General features: G+C 35.9%; 2 protein-coding genes across 18 annotated transcripts in view; both read right to left on the minus strand.

Moving 5' to 3' along the window:
* Window positions 1-17,609, minus strand: part of SELP (selectin P) — a 1,134,746-nt gene that overhangs the window by 340,005 nt on the left and 777,132 nt on the right. The gene's annotated exons all lie outside the window — the stretch shown is intronic.
* The window catches only part of KIFAP3 (kinesin associated protein 3), a 174,705-nt gene that overhangs the window by 84,483 nt on the left and 72,613 nt on the right, over window positions 1-17,609 (minus strand). For all 6 annotated transcript variants that reach the window (XM_019821595.3, XM_011290890.4, XM_045049120.1 and 3 more), the window contains one exon: window positions 10,829-10,991. In XM_019821595.3, the coding sequence (XP_019677154.1) occupies window positions 10,829-10,991 (163 nt within the window). The remainder of the gene's footprint in view (window positions 1-10,828; window positions 10,992-17,609) is intronic.

Raw genomic sequence — 17,609 nt, forward strand, 5'->3', positions numbered from 1 at the left:
AGTCACCAAGGGAGCAAGTATAGATGGAGAAAAATTCTATGGACTAAGCCCTGGAAGGTGTTCTAATGTTTAGAGACGGGGGAGATAAGGTAGAAGCAGAAAAGGAGACTGAGAAGGACTGGGTACTTAGGGGAAAAACCAGAAGAGTACTGTGTCCTGGAAAATCAATGAAAAAAGAAGAGGAGAGAAACTACCAAATGTTCACTACTGATGGAGTACTAGGAGTGCTGGGAATTGACCACTGGATTTGGCAACGTAGAGGTCACTGGAACTTGACCACAGTGATGCCGTGGGGGTGTGCGTATGTGAAAGTCCAACTGGAAAAGATTAAAAAGTGTAGAACAGTGAGGGAGGGGGGAATTGAGATTGGATAGAGAAGAGAGGAGAAAGAGGGAGTGGGATGCAAAGAGCACAGAGCAGACAAGAAGAGATATGAATGCATGCAAAAAGAGAGAAACTGGGAGATAGGAAATGACCACAATTCTTGAGGCATTCTGCAATAATGGGAAGAAGAGAAATGGGATGGTAGTTGAAAGATGAAAGAGTGAAGTGAGAGTAAAGAAGAATATTAAGATGGAAGAAATAGTAGCATATTTATATGTCGATGGGAATGATCTTCCAGAGAGGGAAAAATTAATGCAAGGGAGGAGAACTGCTGGAGCAAGAACCTTGAGTAGGTGACAGGGAATGGGATGGAGAGGGAATGTTGGTCAATGATGAGATTAGGAGCAAGTTCATCCAGAATAATGTGAGGGAAGCCAAGTACAGACAGAGGTAGGAGGGTAAGTGTGGCAACAGGAACTCATGGAAGTTTTTCTGACTGCTCCTATAGTGAAATAGGAACAGAACAAGGTAATGAGCCTAGGATGAACATGAGGTGTTGGATTTATGAGAAGGTATAGGAATGAAACTCTCACTTAGGAGAGTGAGAGGACCAGATAAAGAAGAAAATGTAGTATGACTGCTGGGCAGCATGAAAAGTCTAATATTGGTTAATTATCCAGAATGTACTGTATGCTGTTGTCCCTCTGTGCTCAGGGTCTTCCTTTTCCACTCTCCTACATCATGTCATACATTCCCCACCCTTCTTCACAAAGCACCAAAGAAAGTGATAAAAATGATTCTAAGATGTGAGTGGCTGAACACTCAAAATGTCTAAAGGGCAAGGCAAGAAATATAATGAAACGTCTACGACAAAGTAAGGTTTATCTCAGGGGAATGGGAGAGTTTGGATCATGCCTAGAAATCCAAAGATAAAATTAAGAGACTATATTTTGGTAAAGCCAAACATGTCTTTTAGCTGGATTTAAGCTGCTAATTTGAGACTCCTGGTGTATTATTACAATCAGGAATGTATGCATTTAACAGGAATTAAAAGCTTTAAAGGAATGCTCTAATTCACTGGTCTTCAAGGTGCAGCCTGAGGATCCCTAAAGGGGATCCCCAAAGTCACACCATTTTTATAACAATACTAATATATTACTTTCCTTTTTAAAATTCACATTCTCTCATAAGAGGCTAAGACATATACGAAATATGATACCACGACAGAGTGTTGAGGGAGCTAGGAGAGCCAGCTGTTGTCTATTAAGCCTGACTTTAAAGAAATTTGCAAAATGAAAAAAAAAAAAAGAAATTTGAGAAATATAAAATTATGCTACTCTTGTCACTAATTTTTGTCTTGTTTTGGAAAGAGTTTTCATAACTTATTTATGTTAAAGTGTAGCAACTTCGTTATTTTAAGATGAATATTTAATTTTTTTCTCAATTATGAGTATAGTAAATATCTCTAGATATAATCTCTAATAAACAAAAGTGCTTTGGAGGTCCTTAATAATTTTTAAGAGTGAAAAGAGTCCTGAGACCAAAGTTTGAAAACTGATGCTCTGTAACCACTGAATTCCTACAGTCTCCTGATAAACAGGGAAAACTTACAAAATAGCAGAGAAACTGCGGGAAGTGAGGATTGCCTATAATTTATAGGTAGCTATCTAATCTGTTTAACCACTAGGCTGGCTATGACTATTCCATTTTTGTTTTAACAAATGCAAAATTTCATATATGTAGGATGAGACCTACACATTTTATGTGTGTGTTTATTCCCTTGAGTTTAAGTCCCTTTGAAAATCAAGTTAAAAATTGAAAAGCTGACAGGAAAACTTGGAACATCACTCACTTTAAAATACATATCAATATCATTCAAAAAGGAAAAAGAATACTGTAAATAAACTCAAAATTGTTCAAAAGAGTTTACCAGTGAAATACAGTAGTTTTTTTTAATATTGATTATGCATTCTGTAATAAAGTATCTCTCCCATTATATGATGTTTAAAGCTTTCTGTACAAACTATTTCATGATGAACTAGGTAGGCTCTCCCAAAGAATGCACCTCAGTTGGGGATTTATGCTTGCTCCTTTACTTAGCATCATCCCCAAGCACATCAAGCAGTACTTATTAGCTTATGACTCCTCGGAGCCAGAGCAACTGAGAGGTCCAAAAACATTTGTCTGGTGCATCAGATGAAAAGCTAGGAACATTTAGTTTTCAAGTCACTTTTGAAACACTATCAGTGCATTCTCCAGGAAACTGAAGAACACACTATGACGAAGCATTTCCTTGCCAACTCCCAACCCAGGATATTCTGACATAAGGAAGCACTCTTGAGACACGTCAAGGTCAAATGGCTTAAGAACTTATGACAGAGAATTTTTTTTATAATGATTTGATTCTTAGATGAGCCAAAAATCTCTAAACATTAAAAAAAAAATTAACTCTATATCATAAAAAAACCTGACTGAACTAACAATTGGCTAAATAAAGCCAAACTTTCTAGGTCCAATTCAATTTGCATATAATCACATTTGCGGAAACCCCCGGCTATGACAGGTCTCCCAGATGGTAATATGAAGTTTCTACGCCTAAGAAATTATGTGTCAAGCATGAGAATGAATAACACTGAAAAGATTTTATAACTGATACTGAAATAGTAAGCAGAGGTAAGTTTAGAGTCCTTTATGAAATCTTAGGAACGTAACATTATCAAAAATGAAGTAAGAATGGAATAATTTTGGTGGCATTTAAAAAAAACAAAGGGGTACTTAGATACAAGAGTTCTCATGGATCCAAACAAAAATTTTGAAACATTTTTAACCATCAGGCTGGCTGTGACTAGTCCATTTTTGTTTTAACAAATGCAAAAATTCATATATGTAGGATGAGACCTACACATTTTATAAGGTTTATTCCCTTGAGGGAACTTCTATGCCTAGCAAAGGATCAAAACTATTCAAACAAATCAATTTCAGGAAAAGTGGAGAAAGAAAATTTTAAATAATGATTTCTAAAATTCTTTATTAATCCATTTTTTGTGTCCCTGATGTCAAAAGAAAAGCTGAATTCAAAATCCCTAAATGAAATGCTTTATATGACAATATTTTAAAATAATTTTTGGTTTTACTGAGTAACATTTCACTCAGCCTCACATGGCGAAACAGATGAGCTATAACAAAACCTCTCTGCCTTTAAAAGTAAGTCAAATCACAAAATCTTCCTCAATTACATTTTTTTTCTCAGTTATTCAGCAATTCTGACAACAGCAGGGGTCGCAATGTACTAGTTAAATGTTTCAGGATGCAAGAGAAGGGGATTAAATGTTCATATAGCACAGCTTTATTAGAGCCTGAAAGATTCATGATTCATTGTACTCTAGTTAAAATAATCTATCATTAAATATAAAAAGATTTTTCAGTTATGGGGTCCCCAAATAATAGTAAAGAAAACCTACTTAAAATCTGATAGCATTTCCAGTTGAAACAGCATCCCTTAAAAATCACTTCTGAAAAGTTCTCCACATGTGTAGCCCTACAAAAGTGGCTTTACATTTTTTGCATCTTTTAAAAAATAAACAATTTCTATACATAACATAGGTAACTCTTTAATTCAGTCCTCTATCAACCTGAACTGAGTTTCTTTCTAATAAAAAACCAACCTGACCACTCATGTTCTACTCTATGCTCTTTAATTCCTTCTCCGTGATTACAATGAAGAAAATGTACTCCAAATTCTTCAAATACTGGATTTACAAAAGGTTTTTTCCATTAAAAAAATTTCAATTCCATGGAATCACTCCCATCACTACTTGCCAAGAATAACCTAGAAGAATTTAGATAATCTACTGTTCAACACACAAAAAATCCAGCAGACAGTGATTAAGATTTCTGAACATTTGATGGGAAAGAAATCTAATCACTTTCCCATAGTTCAATGTTTTCCAAATGAATGTCAAATCAATCAGAACACAAAATTAATATAAGTCATAAGTAGAATAAACAATGAACAGAAAATAAATAGAAAATACAGTTTCACTGCACACAGAAATGGTAAATACTGCTTTGTGAACATTTTTAAAAATTACGTATGTTAAAATCTGTAATAGATGTAAGAAGTAAAATGTAATGTATATAAATATACACATATGGATATATACACATGCATATATATATATATCACTTACACATGTGAGTATTAGGTTGTAGTGTAAACTATACTATAGATTGGGGTAAAGATGTTTGAAAGTCATTGCTCTATACTAATTATATCCTATCCCTTTAAAATCTATGCATTGTGTAATGCTTCCTTACTACAATTTCTATATAATTGTAGTGGCCAAAGACCAGAGATATTAAATATATCACTGAATTGCTCAATTGAGAAATTTAGTTTATTGTGTTAGGAGTTAATGATTTATTTTTCCACACAAGTAACATATACATTAACAAGTATAAAAATGACTATTCTATTATTAATAGCTTATCAGCAAATCATTTATACACTCAATGCAATTTCTTTGGACACAGCAGAGAGAACAAGCAAAATAGGTTTCTTCACAGTTAAAAGAAATGTTACAAAGTCTGCAATAAACCTTACTAAGAGGAGTGTGTTACTGGGAAGAGAAGCCTTTGGGCATTCATTTGGAATTCATTTTTAACAAAATATACACTTCAAATAAGCTCAGTTGTCAGTTTCCAAGACCACAAGAGATTAGAAATATATCATTAGAGAGAGGAAAATTGCTGCTATAGAATTGCTTCTGGAACAGAAGAAATGAGAAGTGACAGCTAAAAATAAGAGGGGAAAACAGAAAACCTGTACATAAAACATTTAAATACATGGAATTCTGAGGCCATTTAGTAAGGGGAAATAGTTGAGCACAGTAATATTTACATTCCTGTATAATAAATTATCTTGACTCAATGATTAAAAAAACTCATATAGCAGGTGAACGCAGGTACTCTGGTTCCAAAGCCCATCGTACTAACCATCACACTATACTTCTCAATAAAAATTTAAATGACGTTTATGGTATTAAAAGTACATTTAAGAAAACATTTATGAAAAGAAACATGTAATCAATTTTAAAGAACTTTATATAAAATGATTAAATACCCTTAATGTTATAAGCTGAGAAAACTTTCTTATCAGAAAGACCCATTCCTTGGATATCTATAGTTTGTATTCTATATAATTTCCTAACACTGTACTCTTATTTAACCTTTCCTTATTAACATGCATTATTATCTATATACTGAAGATGAGAAAATGGACACATAGGTTAAATAATTTACACAGTATCACATAGCTAATAACAGATGAAGCCAATATGCAAAGTCATATAGTATGGCTCCAGAATTCTAGCTTGTAATTAATGTGCTCTGTGGTACTATAGTAGTTAGATACACTACATATGGTAGTATTGCTATAATGTCTCAGGATGTATTTTTTTAACAGATTCTGGTAATCCTGGAAACTCAGCTAAAATAAAATTCGTAAGTGCCTGGCTGGCTCAGTCAGCACAGAATGTGACTCCTGATCTCAGGATTGTGAGTTCGAGCCTCAACATGTGCACAGAGATTACTTAAAGATAAAAATCTGGGGCGCCTGGGTGGCTCAGTCAGTTAAGTGTCCAACTTTGGCTCAGGTCATGATCTCACAGTTCGTGAGTTCGAGCCCCACATCGGGCTCTGTGCTGACAGCTCAGAGCCTGGAGCCTGCTTTGAATTCAGTGTCTCCCTCTATCTCTGCCTCCCTCCCTCTCTCCCTCTCTCTCTCTCTCTCTCAAAAATAAGCATTAAAAAATAAAAAATAAAAATAAAAATCTGAAAAAATAAGTAAAAGAAAATTCAGAAAAACTGGAAAATACCTTTCAGGATTGTTAGGTTGCTAACGCACCAATATTCTAGTTCTAATCCTTCCAAACATTTGCCAACCCTTTAAAGTTCGGCATGGCCATGTGACTTGCTGTTATCACTGCCAAGTGTAAGCAAAAATTATATTTGTCAGTTCAGAGTGGAAGTCTTCAAGAGAAGTTTACAACTCTGCCTTTTCTCTTTCTCTCTTCCCTGGTGCCATGGTGACCCAGAAATTCTGTTAGTCTTGGTCTCTGATGGTGACACGGACCAACACTTTCTACTCACTTATTATGGATATATAATATGAGGAAGAAGTAAATCTTTGATGTGTCTTAAGGTACTGGGATCTTAAGGTTGTTTATTAATAATCATAGCCTTGTCTTCCACTAATACAGTTGACAGGTTTTTCGTGGGAAGTGATGAATAAAAGGGCCATTTTTGGACGATGATAAATACAAACAATTATAAAGTTTACAAAATGGTTATGTTCTAAAAACTCATACTGAAGTCAGTTATTTGGAATTTTAAATGCTTTTTTTCCCCATAGGCTCACCTTATAAAAGGCCCACAGAAGCTTATTTAACTCATAATTTAAATGAAAAAGTAGAAAACAACAGTGTCTTTAAAATAATTAAAAGAATGTATGATACGTAAACAGATGTAAACCTGTATATTCTAAATACTTATCGGCATCCTGAAGCATTTTACAGAAGCTGAAGTCACTGTTCTCTAGTATATTTTAATTTCTCTTCAATATGTACATTTTCTCCCTTTCCTTGATCCTGGAATATCAGTAGATATTCTCTTTTGTTTACTATGTATGATTGCCATTGCTTCCATGGCTTGTAAGTAGAGAATGAAAAGGTGGAACTAAACAAAGTTATTAAGCAAAAGATACATGAACATTTGAAAAGAAAGAAATTGCTTAGGTTAAAATTCAATAACTTGTGAGCAGTGAACAAAAAGGGAAGAAAAGATGGGACATAATCTTTACCTAAAGAGGAAGGATTGTAGAGCCTACTTATTAGTCCTCAGATAGATCAAAGTTGTCATGAGTTTACAAAGTATACTGATTCCCCATATGGCAAAAAAGTTGAGCTGTACCCAAATTTCTGTACACTTTTAACAATTATTCAAATCACAACACCATTCCATATTTTTTTCAATTTGTTCTCCCAGAAAATTTTTGTGGCTGTTCTTATGAGGATTTAACTATCAACCTATTTTATTTATCATACAAAGGTAAGCCAAGAAGTTATGAAGGTAAGCTACCCATAAGCATCTCAACAAAATCATTCTGCTTTTAATCTGTTTTTACAGATAACAGAGGTAGAAATTTTTCAGATCTTCTACTTCTACCTATGTAATGCAAGATTTGAATAATACTAGCTTTTTACTTTCCTTGGTGTAGTAAAATCCGATGCCTTAGGAATTCATGATATTTCAAAGAAAATAACGAAGTAACAACACTTTGAAAGAATAACTCAAACAAGGTAAACACTTTTCAGTTGCTCTTCCTACTCAAAACCTCATCTCTGAAGCATGAAGAGTCCTAGATTATCATGGCTTCTCAGTAACGGCCTAAACTTGATATACTTTTTATGTATTTGTCAAAAAATAAACACATTTCTCTGGCTGTTATGTCTCCTTTGGTGGTTTCCTCTTCCCACTTTTCTTCTATAAGGTAAGTGTTCCTTTTTTAACCCTCACCCCTCCAGACCTATAGACCTATGTTTCTACTTGTCTCCAAAATGTCTCACACTGAATCTATTGCTAGCTTCCTCAAACTACTTCCCTCACACTTCTCTTTTTCTGTCCCTGGCACTAGACTTCTAACAGTCATGGGGTATGAATTCTTCCTATCATCACCTACATTCAAAAAGTAAGCATGTCACATTAAGTCTACCTGTAATATGTATTTCTTTTGCCTCACATCTGACATACTACCTCTTTCCTAGTCCATGTTTTCTGTACTTCTGGTCTTGCTGTTACAATAGACTATTATGCTCTTCTGCAGACTCTAGTTCTAGTCCATCCAATAGAATAATGTCAGATTAATTTCTCTAGAGCAGTACTCTGTGACCCAACTAGTTTAAAAACCTGCAATGATTCCCACCATCAGCTAAATTCAGTATAACTTATTAGCATAGTCTTAACCTTCATAATACCACATAAGAACATAAACCCCATTTATTTTCAAAGTTATCTCCTACTATCTTCTTAGTTATTGTTCCTCACACTGGCTTAGCACCATCTATGCCTTAGGTAATGTTGGTCACTTTACCTGAAATACTTTCTACAGCCTCTATTCTTCTTCCTTTATAAACATCACCTTGGTTAAAGTCAACGTGCATCTCAAATGGCATTTTGCCGATGAAGGACCAGTAAGGAAACATTCTCTCTTTTGAATTTCAACATATCCATAGATTGAAAAATATTTTCCTATAGTGCTTAACACTGGGTTTTGCCATAGTAGATCTTCAACATTTTACTGCATTGAAATTGAATCAAACCGCACACATCCCAGGAGAGTAAAAATAAATAAGCTACCTAGTTTGTCAATAAAGACATAATACCTATTTGAAGGTATTTGTATTCAGATCAAGGTAAGTCAGCAACACTTATAGAATGTCCACTTTAAGTAATGATGATGATGGTGATGATGGTAAAAAAATGATTTATAGCTAATATTTATTAAGAAGATACTATGTGTCAAGTACTATTTTAAGCACTCCGTAATACAATACCTCATTTAAGCTTCAAAAGAACTTTAAGTTGGTTATAATTATTATCCCCATCTTAGAGATGGACAAAAACTGGGTCAGAGTTTGGGTACCTTGCCCAACACAACATAGTTAGAAGTAAAGACAGCCATAATTCTAATAAGACAATCTGACTCCAGAAATCGAGCTCTAGAAGAGATGAAAGAAATTATTTCATTAAATGCTATATCTCATATCACAAAATTTACTATTTGTTAATAAAATATAGACTGCGTATCCTGTTCGTAATTTCCCCCAAATCTCTCTTAAATCATTTGTTTCATAAAAGTAGGTCACTAAATACAGAATAAACCAAATAGCCTATGAACTCCTTCAGGACAAGAAATATAACTTACTCATCTGCATACACTGAGAATCTAACCTAATATCTGATACCTAATTCTGCTAGATTCATGCTAGATAAAGGATTACATGAATTAAATCCAAAGTGCCATCAATTTTACTTTTCAAGTTTTCCTGTTTCCTTGTTAAATGTATTGCTTTGGTTCCACAAAAGCAATTTTTGAAAGTGCTTCTCAACAGAGTTCCTTCTACACTGTATAATAAAAGTCCTATGCAATATTTGTGGACTGGTCAATAGGCCAAATGTTCTTGGACTGACTGGTGAAAGGTTTTCCTATTCTGAGAAAAGGATTAAGAAATAAGTTTCCTGAAAACTTCCTTTATTTTAAGGGGAGTTGCAGAATTGGATTTTCTACTTAATCATGGTCTACTTAATATACTACACAGTGTAGTTTAATGTAGTAAAGAAATCCAACTTTGGCAACAGACACAACTGAGGTTGAATGTGAGCTGTGCCTTTTATTAGTTGTGTAGATGTGAGTAAAGATCTCAGTGATTCCACGAGATAATGTAAAGAAAGCACAAAACAAAATGACTGGCACAGTAAACATTCAATATAAATGTTATTGCTAGTATTATAAAGAAAATAATGATATCAATGAGAGACCAGATTCATAGATATTAGACAGCTAAGAATAAACTTAATTTTAAATCATTCTCTTCTATTACACTACTAGTGGTTAACAGTTAAAAAAATATTTGAAAACAAGGAGAAAGCTACAAAAAAAAAAAAAAAGAAAGAAAGAAACCGCAGTGCTGAACAAAGGAACGGAGTCTTAAAAGATGGGTAAGAATTGTGCTTTCTGGTTAAAAAACACAATGGCATTCCAGGTAGAGAAAAAAAGCAGGTGGACAAGCATGTAGGTATAAAGAGCTTGTTTAGAGAACTGTATAGTTCAGTATAATATATGTTCAATATATGTTATATGTGCAGTATAAACATAATAAAGTATCTGTTGGGGAGTAGCAAGTACCTATGAAGACAGACATTGAACAGATCATAAAGGACTTTTTAATCCTCTTCCAAGAAGCCTTATGTGTGAGCATTAAGAGTTAATTATTCAATCCATCTTTGCTATATAGTTATCTTGCTAACAGTTAAAACAATGTATTATTAACTAAATCTGCCAATGCAATATTTTCTAACCCATGCTATTAAAAAAATGCCCTTTTCAACTTAATGACAAAAAGGCTCCACAAATTTGTGTATTCAAAAGCAATATTTTAACAGTGGCAGAATGTAAGGATTAAATGATACCTGCTTTTAAAAATACTATTAAAGAGAAAGTAATTTTTCCTTCTTGCTTTCTTGGTAGTACTTTTATCTTTTCACTTTCACATGGGCAAATGAAGTCAGAGCTAAAAGTTTCTATTCCTTCATTCTATAGCACCATGGAAATCCTGGCTCACGTCATTTTCCATTCATTCTGCTTATTTTTAGTATCGAGTTCCTCAATTTTCCAATGGTGTTGGAAATTCCAAGCAACCCCATCATTAGATTTTAAAAGACATACCTAGGAGTGCAGTGAGTTTGGGAAGCAGTCCAACTTGCACCATCTTATTCCTCAGTCCTGTGTCAAAGGATAAGTTGAGTAAAAGTCGTAGGGTGATATTCAGCAGATCTTCATGTTCACAGGGTATCATTTTTACCAGTTTTTCAACAATATCCATTTCCACCTATGTAATACAATAATACAAATGCAGTGAGGTTCAGTTGTACAATACGACAAAAAAGATTGCAAATAATTATTTTTTTACCCTTAGGTATATCTATTTTATAATTATGTGTTACTCTGTTTACTCATTTTAATCTATAAACTTTTGTAAAATCAAACTTTTGAGGAGAAAACACATATTTCTACATTATCCCATCCTTCCTTCACTTAATAGTGTCAACTGAAGCCAAAGTACACTGAGACTTTGAAAACACATTCTTGAATGCCACCTACAAAGTGCCAGGCCCTGTGCTAGATCAAACAAGATCATGTCTTAGCCTTTAAGGATTCCACAGTCTAAAAACAGAGCAGACAAATAGAACAAATAATTAAAATACAATGTAATAGGGGTGCCTGGGTGGCTTTAGTCGCTTAAGCGTCTGACTCTTGACCTTGGCTCAGGTCATGATCTCAGGGTCGTGAGACAAGCCCCAGTCAGGCTCCGCGCTGGGCATAAAGCCTGCTTGAGATTCTCTTTCTCCCTCTCTCTCTCTGTACCTCCCCCTCTTGTAAGTACATGTGCACACGCTGTTTCTAAAGAAACAAACAAAAACAAAAACCAATGTAGTAAAAATGGAATGCATGAAGTCTTCTTGAAGCAACATGGAAAGAATACCAAGCTATCTAGAAGAGTAGAAAAGACTTCAAATTAGGAATGAAGTTTTTAAAACTGTCTAATAATTTACTCTCTGGTTAAGAAAGGCAATGGAGATCCAGGTAGAAAAGCTAGTGGCTAGACACTTAGGCATAAAATAGCTTATTTGGGGCACTGCAAGTGCTTTGGTATGGACATAGTATAAAATATAAGTTGGGGAATGGCAGGAGCCTATTAAATAGATGTTGAACAAATCACAAAAAACTTTTAGTGCTAAGAAGAATGCTTTGAATGATTTTAAGTCCAGAGGGTGATGTGGTCAGACTAGTAGCATAAAGATCAATATATAAATACATACATACATATATACACATATGCATACACAGAATAGGACACAAACAAATGATTAAGGGACATCATATAAGGATAGTCTGCAATAGAGATCGAAAGTAGGCACTTAAGAATATTGCAGTAGACAAGTGAGAGGTGATTGGAGTCTGAATCAAAGAAAGGACAACGAGGTTGAAGAGGAAATAATTTGAGAGATGTTTAGGAGATATGGTCAAAGCATCTGAATGAGAAGTGAAGTAGAAGCACTGAAGATGACTTTCAGGTTTGTGTCCTGGTCAATGTGATGGGGGTCCCCAAGAGTACCCCAACGTTCAGTAATTTGCTGAAGGACTCACAGGACTCAGCATGCAGTCACCTTCGTGACTGTCATTTGTTATTATGAAAGGAGGCAAAGCAAAATCATAAAAGGGAAAAGGCACATGGAGACAAAGTCCAGAGGTGTAAATTTCCTAGAATCCATTCCCCACACAGTCATCCAGGATGTGCTTCAATATCGAATTGAGGCTAAAACTCAGTGCCCAAGGTTTTTATTGGGGGCTGGTCACACAGGAACCCTATGCCAGCACAAACTAAAATTCTAGATTCCCAGAAGGAAAGCAGGTGTTTAGCAAAAACCACATTGCTGGGGCGCCTGGGTGGCGCAGTCGGTTAAACGTCCAACTTCAGCCAGGTCATGATCTCGCGGTCTGTGAGTTCGAGCCCCGCGTCAGGCTCTGGGCTGATGGCTCGGAGCCTGGAGCCTGTTTCCGATTCTGTGTCTCCCTCTCTCTGCCCCTCCCCTGTTCATGCTCTGTCTCTCTCTGTCCCAAAAATAAATAAAAACGTAGAAAAAAAAAAAAACAAAACCACATTGCTTGTGCAAACAGTTTAGGCACAGTAAACGACCCTTATCAGTTAGGGAACAGTGGAAACACGCCTGAAATCCAAGTTCCCAGATGCCAGCCACGGGTCAGCCTTGTGCGAAGGCCTATCTAAGGAGAGCAATCCCAAGCCCTTTTCTGCACAGTCAATAAGGAGAATGTGGGTTCGTTAACTAAGATCTGTAAACTGAAAAGCGGGTATAGGACAATGAGGACAAAAAAAAAAATTATTTTTGTCATGTTTAATTTGACCTGGTAGTCATCTGGTATTTGAAAATCTTATAAAACTCAGGAGAGAAGGGGCACTTGGGTGGCTCAGTAGTTTGAGCTTCCAACTTCTGCTCAGGTCATGATCTTGTGGTTTGGGAATTCAGACCCACGATGTCTGGCTTGCTGCTGTCAGCGGGGAGCCTGCTTAGGATCCTCTGTCCCCCTCCCTCTCTGCCCCTCTCCCACTTGTGCTCTCTCTCTCAAAAACAAATAAACCTTAAAAAACAAAACAAAACAAAAAAAAAACAAAACCTCAGGAGAGAAGCTGGTCTACGTAACAGTGGAAACTCCAGGTTGGGGTCAGCAAACTATGGCTAGTTTGCTAAACTAGCTAAAGAGCTAAAAATGGTTTTGACTTTTATATTTTTAAATGGTTGAACATAAATCAAATGAATAATATGTCATGACACATGAAAATGTTTAGAATTCAAATTTCAGTCTTCGTAAATAAAGTTTTATTAGAGTGCACTCACACTCATTTGTTTACAGACTATGACTGGCTATCATGCTACGACAGCAGAGAGGAGAAGCTGCAACAGAGACCACATGAACCAAAAATAAATACATCAAATGAGGACTAAAATATTGACTACCTGGCCATTTACAGAAGTTTGCTCACCCTCATTCTAGGTGATCATAAAACTGTTTCGAGAGAAGCCTGCTTTACAGTGAGAACTCATAGAAGACAACTTTTTTGGTAACATAAGCCCCATATTCACTTTTCTTTTTAAATTTTTTTTTAACATTTATTTATTTTTGAGACAGAGAGAGAGCATGAACAGGGGAGGGTCAGAGAAAGAGGGAGACACAGAATCTGAAACAAGCTCCAGGCTCCGAGCTGTCAGCACAGAGCCCGATGTGGGGCTCGAACCCATGGACCACGAGATCATGACCTGAGCCGAAGTCAGACGCTTAACCGACTGAGCCACCCAGGCGCCCCAATATTCACTTTTCTTAAGGTAGCAAACAGAGCACGTTGGTTATAAAAATATCTCACACCTCTGTCACAAAGCAATAGCTAAAAAGGAGAGAAATTATTAAATAATTACATGTTTCTTCGATCATTACCGAAAGACTTATGAGTAATGTTGCTCTACTTTTCTTGTATTAGAAAACTAAAGCATTTATTTGCCTTGCCATACCTTTACTGCAATCTTTCATTGACCTCATAAAAGTCACATTGCTAACTGAGCCCTCAATATACCTTTTTCCCTCTCATTCCATGCTAAGCGGTGAACACTGGTTTTCTTAAAAAATACTAAATTGACAAACCAACAATGATTTTTCCTTCAGACCTCTATCTTCACTCCACAGCCACACTGTAATCCTATCTAGAGCTCTTCACTAAAAAGTACAAATCCATCTCCAAAGACTCTAATTTTGGTTCTCCCTTTCTCCTAGTTTAATCTTCTGAGTAGGCCAGGTAAATATTTTGTTACCTTCCTACAATTTCCATAGAGGCCAGTGAAAAAGATTTGTCAAATTTATACAGAACCATAATTCTATCACTAGCTTCACTGGTTACAGTAAATAACAACTTTTTAAGCTTCATTTATTCATTTAACAAATATTTTTTAACTTAAGTTCCAGTTACGTATTGGTGAACAAGGGAGAAATGATACCTGTCTTCATGGAGCTTATATTCTAGAAGGAGTGAAATAAAGAAATTATTATACAGTTACTTAAGAAGATTTAAACAAAAGCCAGTACCATGAAAAAATATGAGTGGATCTGATATAATCTCAATGTGAAGAGTTGTCAAAGAAGGCTTCTCTAAGGAAAAATAATCTCCTGGATGAACAGAAGTTATCTAAAGGTAACTGAAGAGGCAGAGGAAAGAGTGGCCTAGATGGAAAAAAAATAGCATGTGCCAAGGCCTTGGGGTGATATGGAAGATTCAGCATTCAAGGAACTCTTTAAAAACTATCCTTCTGATTACAAAGTGGAAAATGTATTGGAAGGAGGCAAGAATAGAAATAGGGAGATGAATTAAAATGCTATGGAACTAGTCAAGTAGAGGCATAGTGATTAAGAAAAATAGGCAGAACTATGTGTCTGGCCCTGTGCTGGACAGGGTGGGAGATATAAAAGTGAATAAAAAGTATATCCTGTCTTCTGAAAAAGAAAAAAAAAAAAGGCAGAACTTCAAACTTACTTTTAGGATATAAAAATCTGGACAAGATGTGGTTCCCACCCTAACTGGAAGAAAATTCCAGATATAAAATCATAACTTAAAAAAAAACAAAAAACATTGGGGTGCCTGGGTGGTTCAGTCGGTTAAGCGTCTGATTGGCTCAGGTCATGATCTCACGGTCCGGGAGTTCCAGCCCCGCATCGGGCTCTGTGCTGACAGCTCAGAGCCTGGAGCCTGTTTCAGATTCTGTGTCTCCCTCTCTCTGACCCTCCCCCATTCATGCTCTGTCTCTGTCTTAAAAATAAACATTTAAAAAACAAAACAAAACAAAACATCAAAGAGCTGAGGTTCCAAGGAAATCAACTGGCCTGAAATATAAGGAAGGTAGGTAGGTACCTGAAGGAGAGAAGGGCCATGAGCGCTGGTTTATATACACAGGGTGGTTCACTGGAAAAAAACAGAGTTGCCACAGAACTGGGAGAGAAGACTGCATGGAAGATTTTAAATAAATTGTGAAGAAGCCTGACTATAAAAATGTGACGCTGCAGATGCTCAGGGTGTTTGCAACCACTCGCAAGGTCTTTTCTGGGACCTGATCGGAAGGTCACAAGAAAAACTGGGGACAGAACAGGACATGGAAGAAAACTTCCCCCTTAGTCGAGGGGGCCTCAGCGGAGGGGAACCGCTGCCATTAGGGAAGAGGCATAAAATGCTGCCCAGATCTTTTCCTCCTATTTCCCCTAAAAAACAAAAGACTTAATTAAGCTTCTTGGGTAAATACGACAAAACCTGTCACATCCAAAACACAGGTAAAGACCCACAGCAGCTGGGGGAAAGAAACGGTTCTTTTCTGTTCTTTTCCGTTCCTCTGTTTCCAGAGGAGAGGTGTTGACGGGATGACTGTGGAAGCCCCACTGCTGACAAGTATAACATGGGACCAGCCTAAGACTGCCCGAAGGCTAAATCAGAACAACAAAAGAATCTCCTCTTTCCCCCTCTCTGAACCCGGCACCATATTAGCAAAAGCCAAGTAACAAGTAATAGCAGTACAATGCTGAGAAAGTGTTAAAATGAAGTGAGAGGTCCTCTTTGAGGCACAGACACACCAGGAAAGTCTGAAGTGGAGGGTGGAACATGAACACTGAGAAAAACCCTCTGGCAACCAATACCCCATACCAAAGACAACATAATGCTAGGTGGGTGTGAGCCCATAAGACGTGGAAGGTAACTCCTGACAAGAATGACTAAAGGCTTAGAAAATAAAGTCTGCCTATTTCCAGACATAAATAATATTTATCTCAATCTGTACTAATCAACACATGGTGTCTAGGTTTCAATAAAAAATTATGATACGTGAAGAGCAAGAAAATATCCCACTGAAGGCAGTGAATAGAACCAGACTTAGATATGACCTGTATAATTATCAGAGAATTTAAAATCATATCAGAGAATTATTATTTAGTAATAATTTAACATGATTAATATGTTAAAGGCTCTACTGGAAAAAAAATGGGTAATATGAATGAACAGAGAATTTTGAAGAAAAAGATACTAAAAGAATTAAATGGAAATGTTAAATACACACACACATACACACACAATACAGAGATGAAGAAAACCTTCATGGGCTCAAAAGCAGATGTGATATAGCTAATGACAGAATAAGTAAGCCTGGAGGTAGATTAATAGAAATCTTCCAAATTGAACTAAACATTTTTTTTTTAATTTTAAAAATAAAAAGAATAAAACAACAACACAGTATCAAAGAGCCATGAGACAATATCATATGGATTAACAGGTATAATTGAAATCTGCCAGAAGAGACACAGAAAGGGACAGAAGCAATCCTTGAAGAGATAATGGCCAAGGATTTTCTAAAAACAAGGAAAGAATCAAATCACACATACAAGCTCAGAGAATTCCAAGTAGAATACAACACACACACACACACACACACACACACACACACACACACACACACACACACGCCTAGAGAGATATATGTTCAAACTGTTGAAAAGTGAAGATAAAATCTTGGAGGCAGGTAGAAAATAAAAGACTCATTACATATAGAAGACAAAAGATAAGAATTACCTCACACTTCGTGTCAAAAACTATGAAAGCCAGAAAATAATGAAGTGATATTTATAAAGTATGTCAACCTAGAATTTTCAATTCAGTGAAAATATATTCCCCAAATCAAACCAAAAGCTGGCTATCTTAAAATATCAATAATATTGACAAACCACTAACTTACAAAAAAAGAGACAGAGAAAGAGAAAAGAAACAAATTACCGATATCAGTAATGAAATGAGGAATAATCACCTCACACCTTTGGACTTTAAAAACGTAAGAAGGAAAAAGTACAA

Source organism: Felis catus, chromosome F1, assembly GCF_018350175.1.
Source record: "Felis catus isolate Fca126 chromosome F1, F.catus_Fca126_mat1.0, whole genome shotgun sequence".
In the NCBI taxonomy this organism is placed as follows: Eukaryota; Metazoa; Chordata; class Mammalia; order Carnivora; family Felidae; genus Felis; species Felis catus.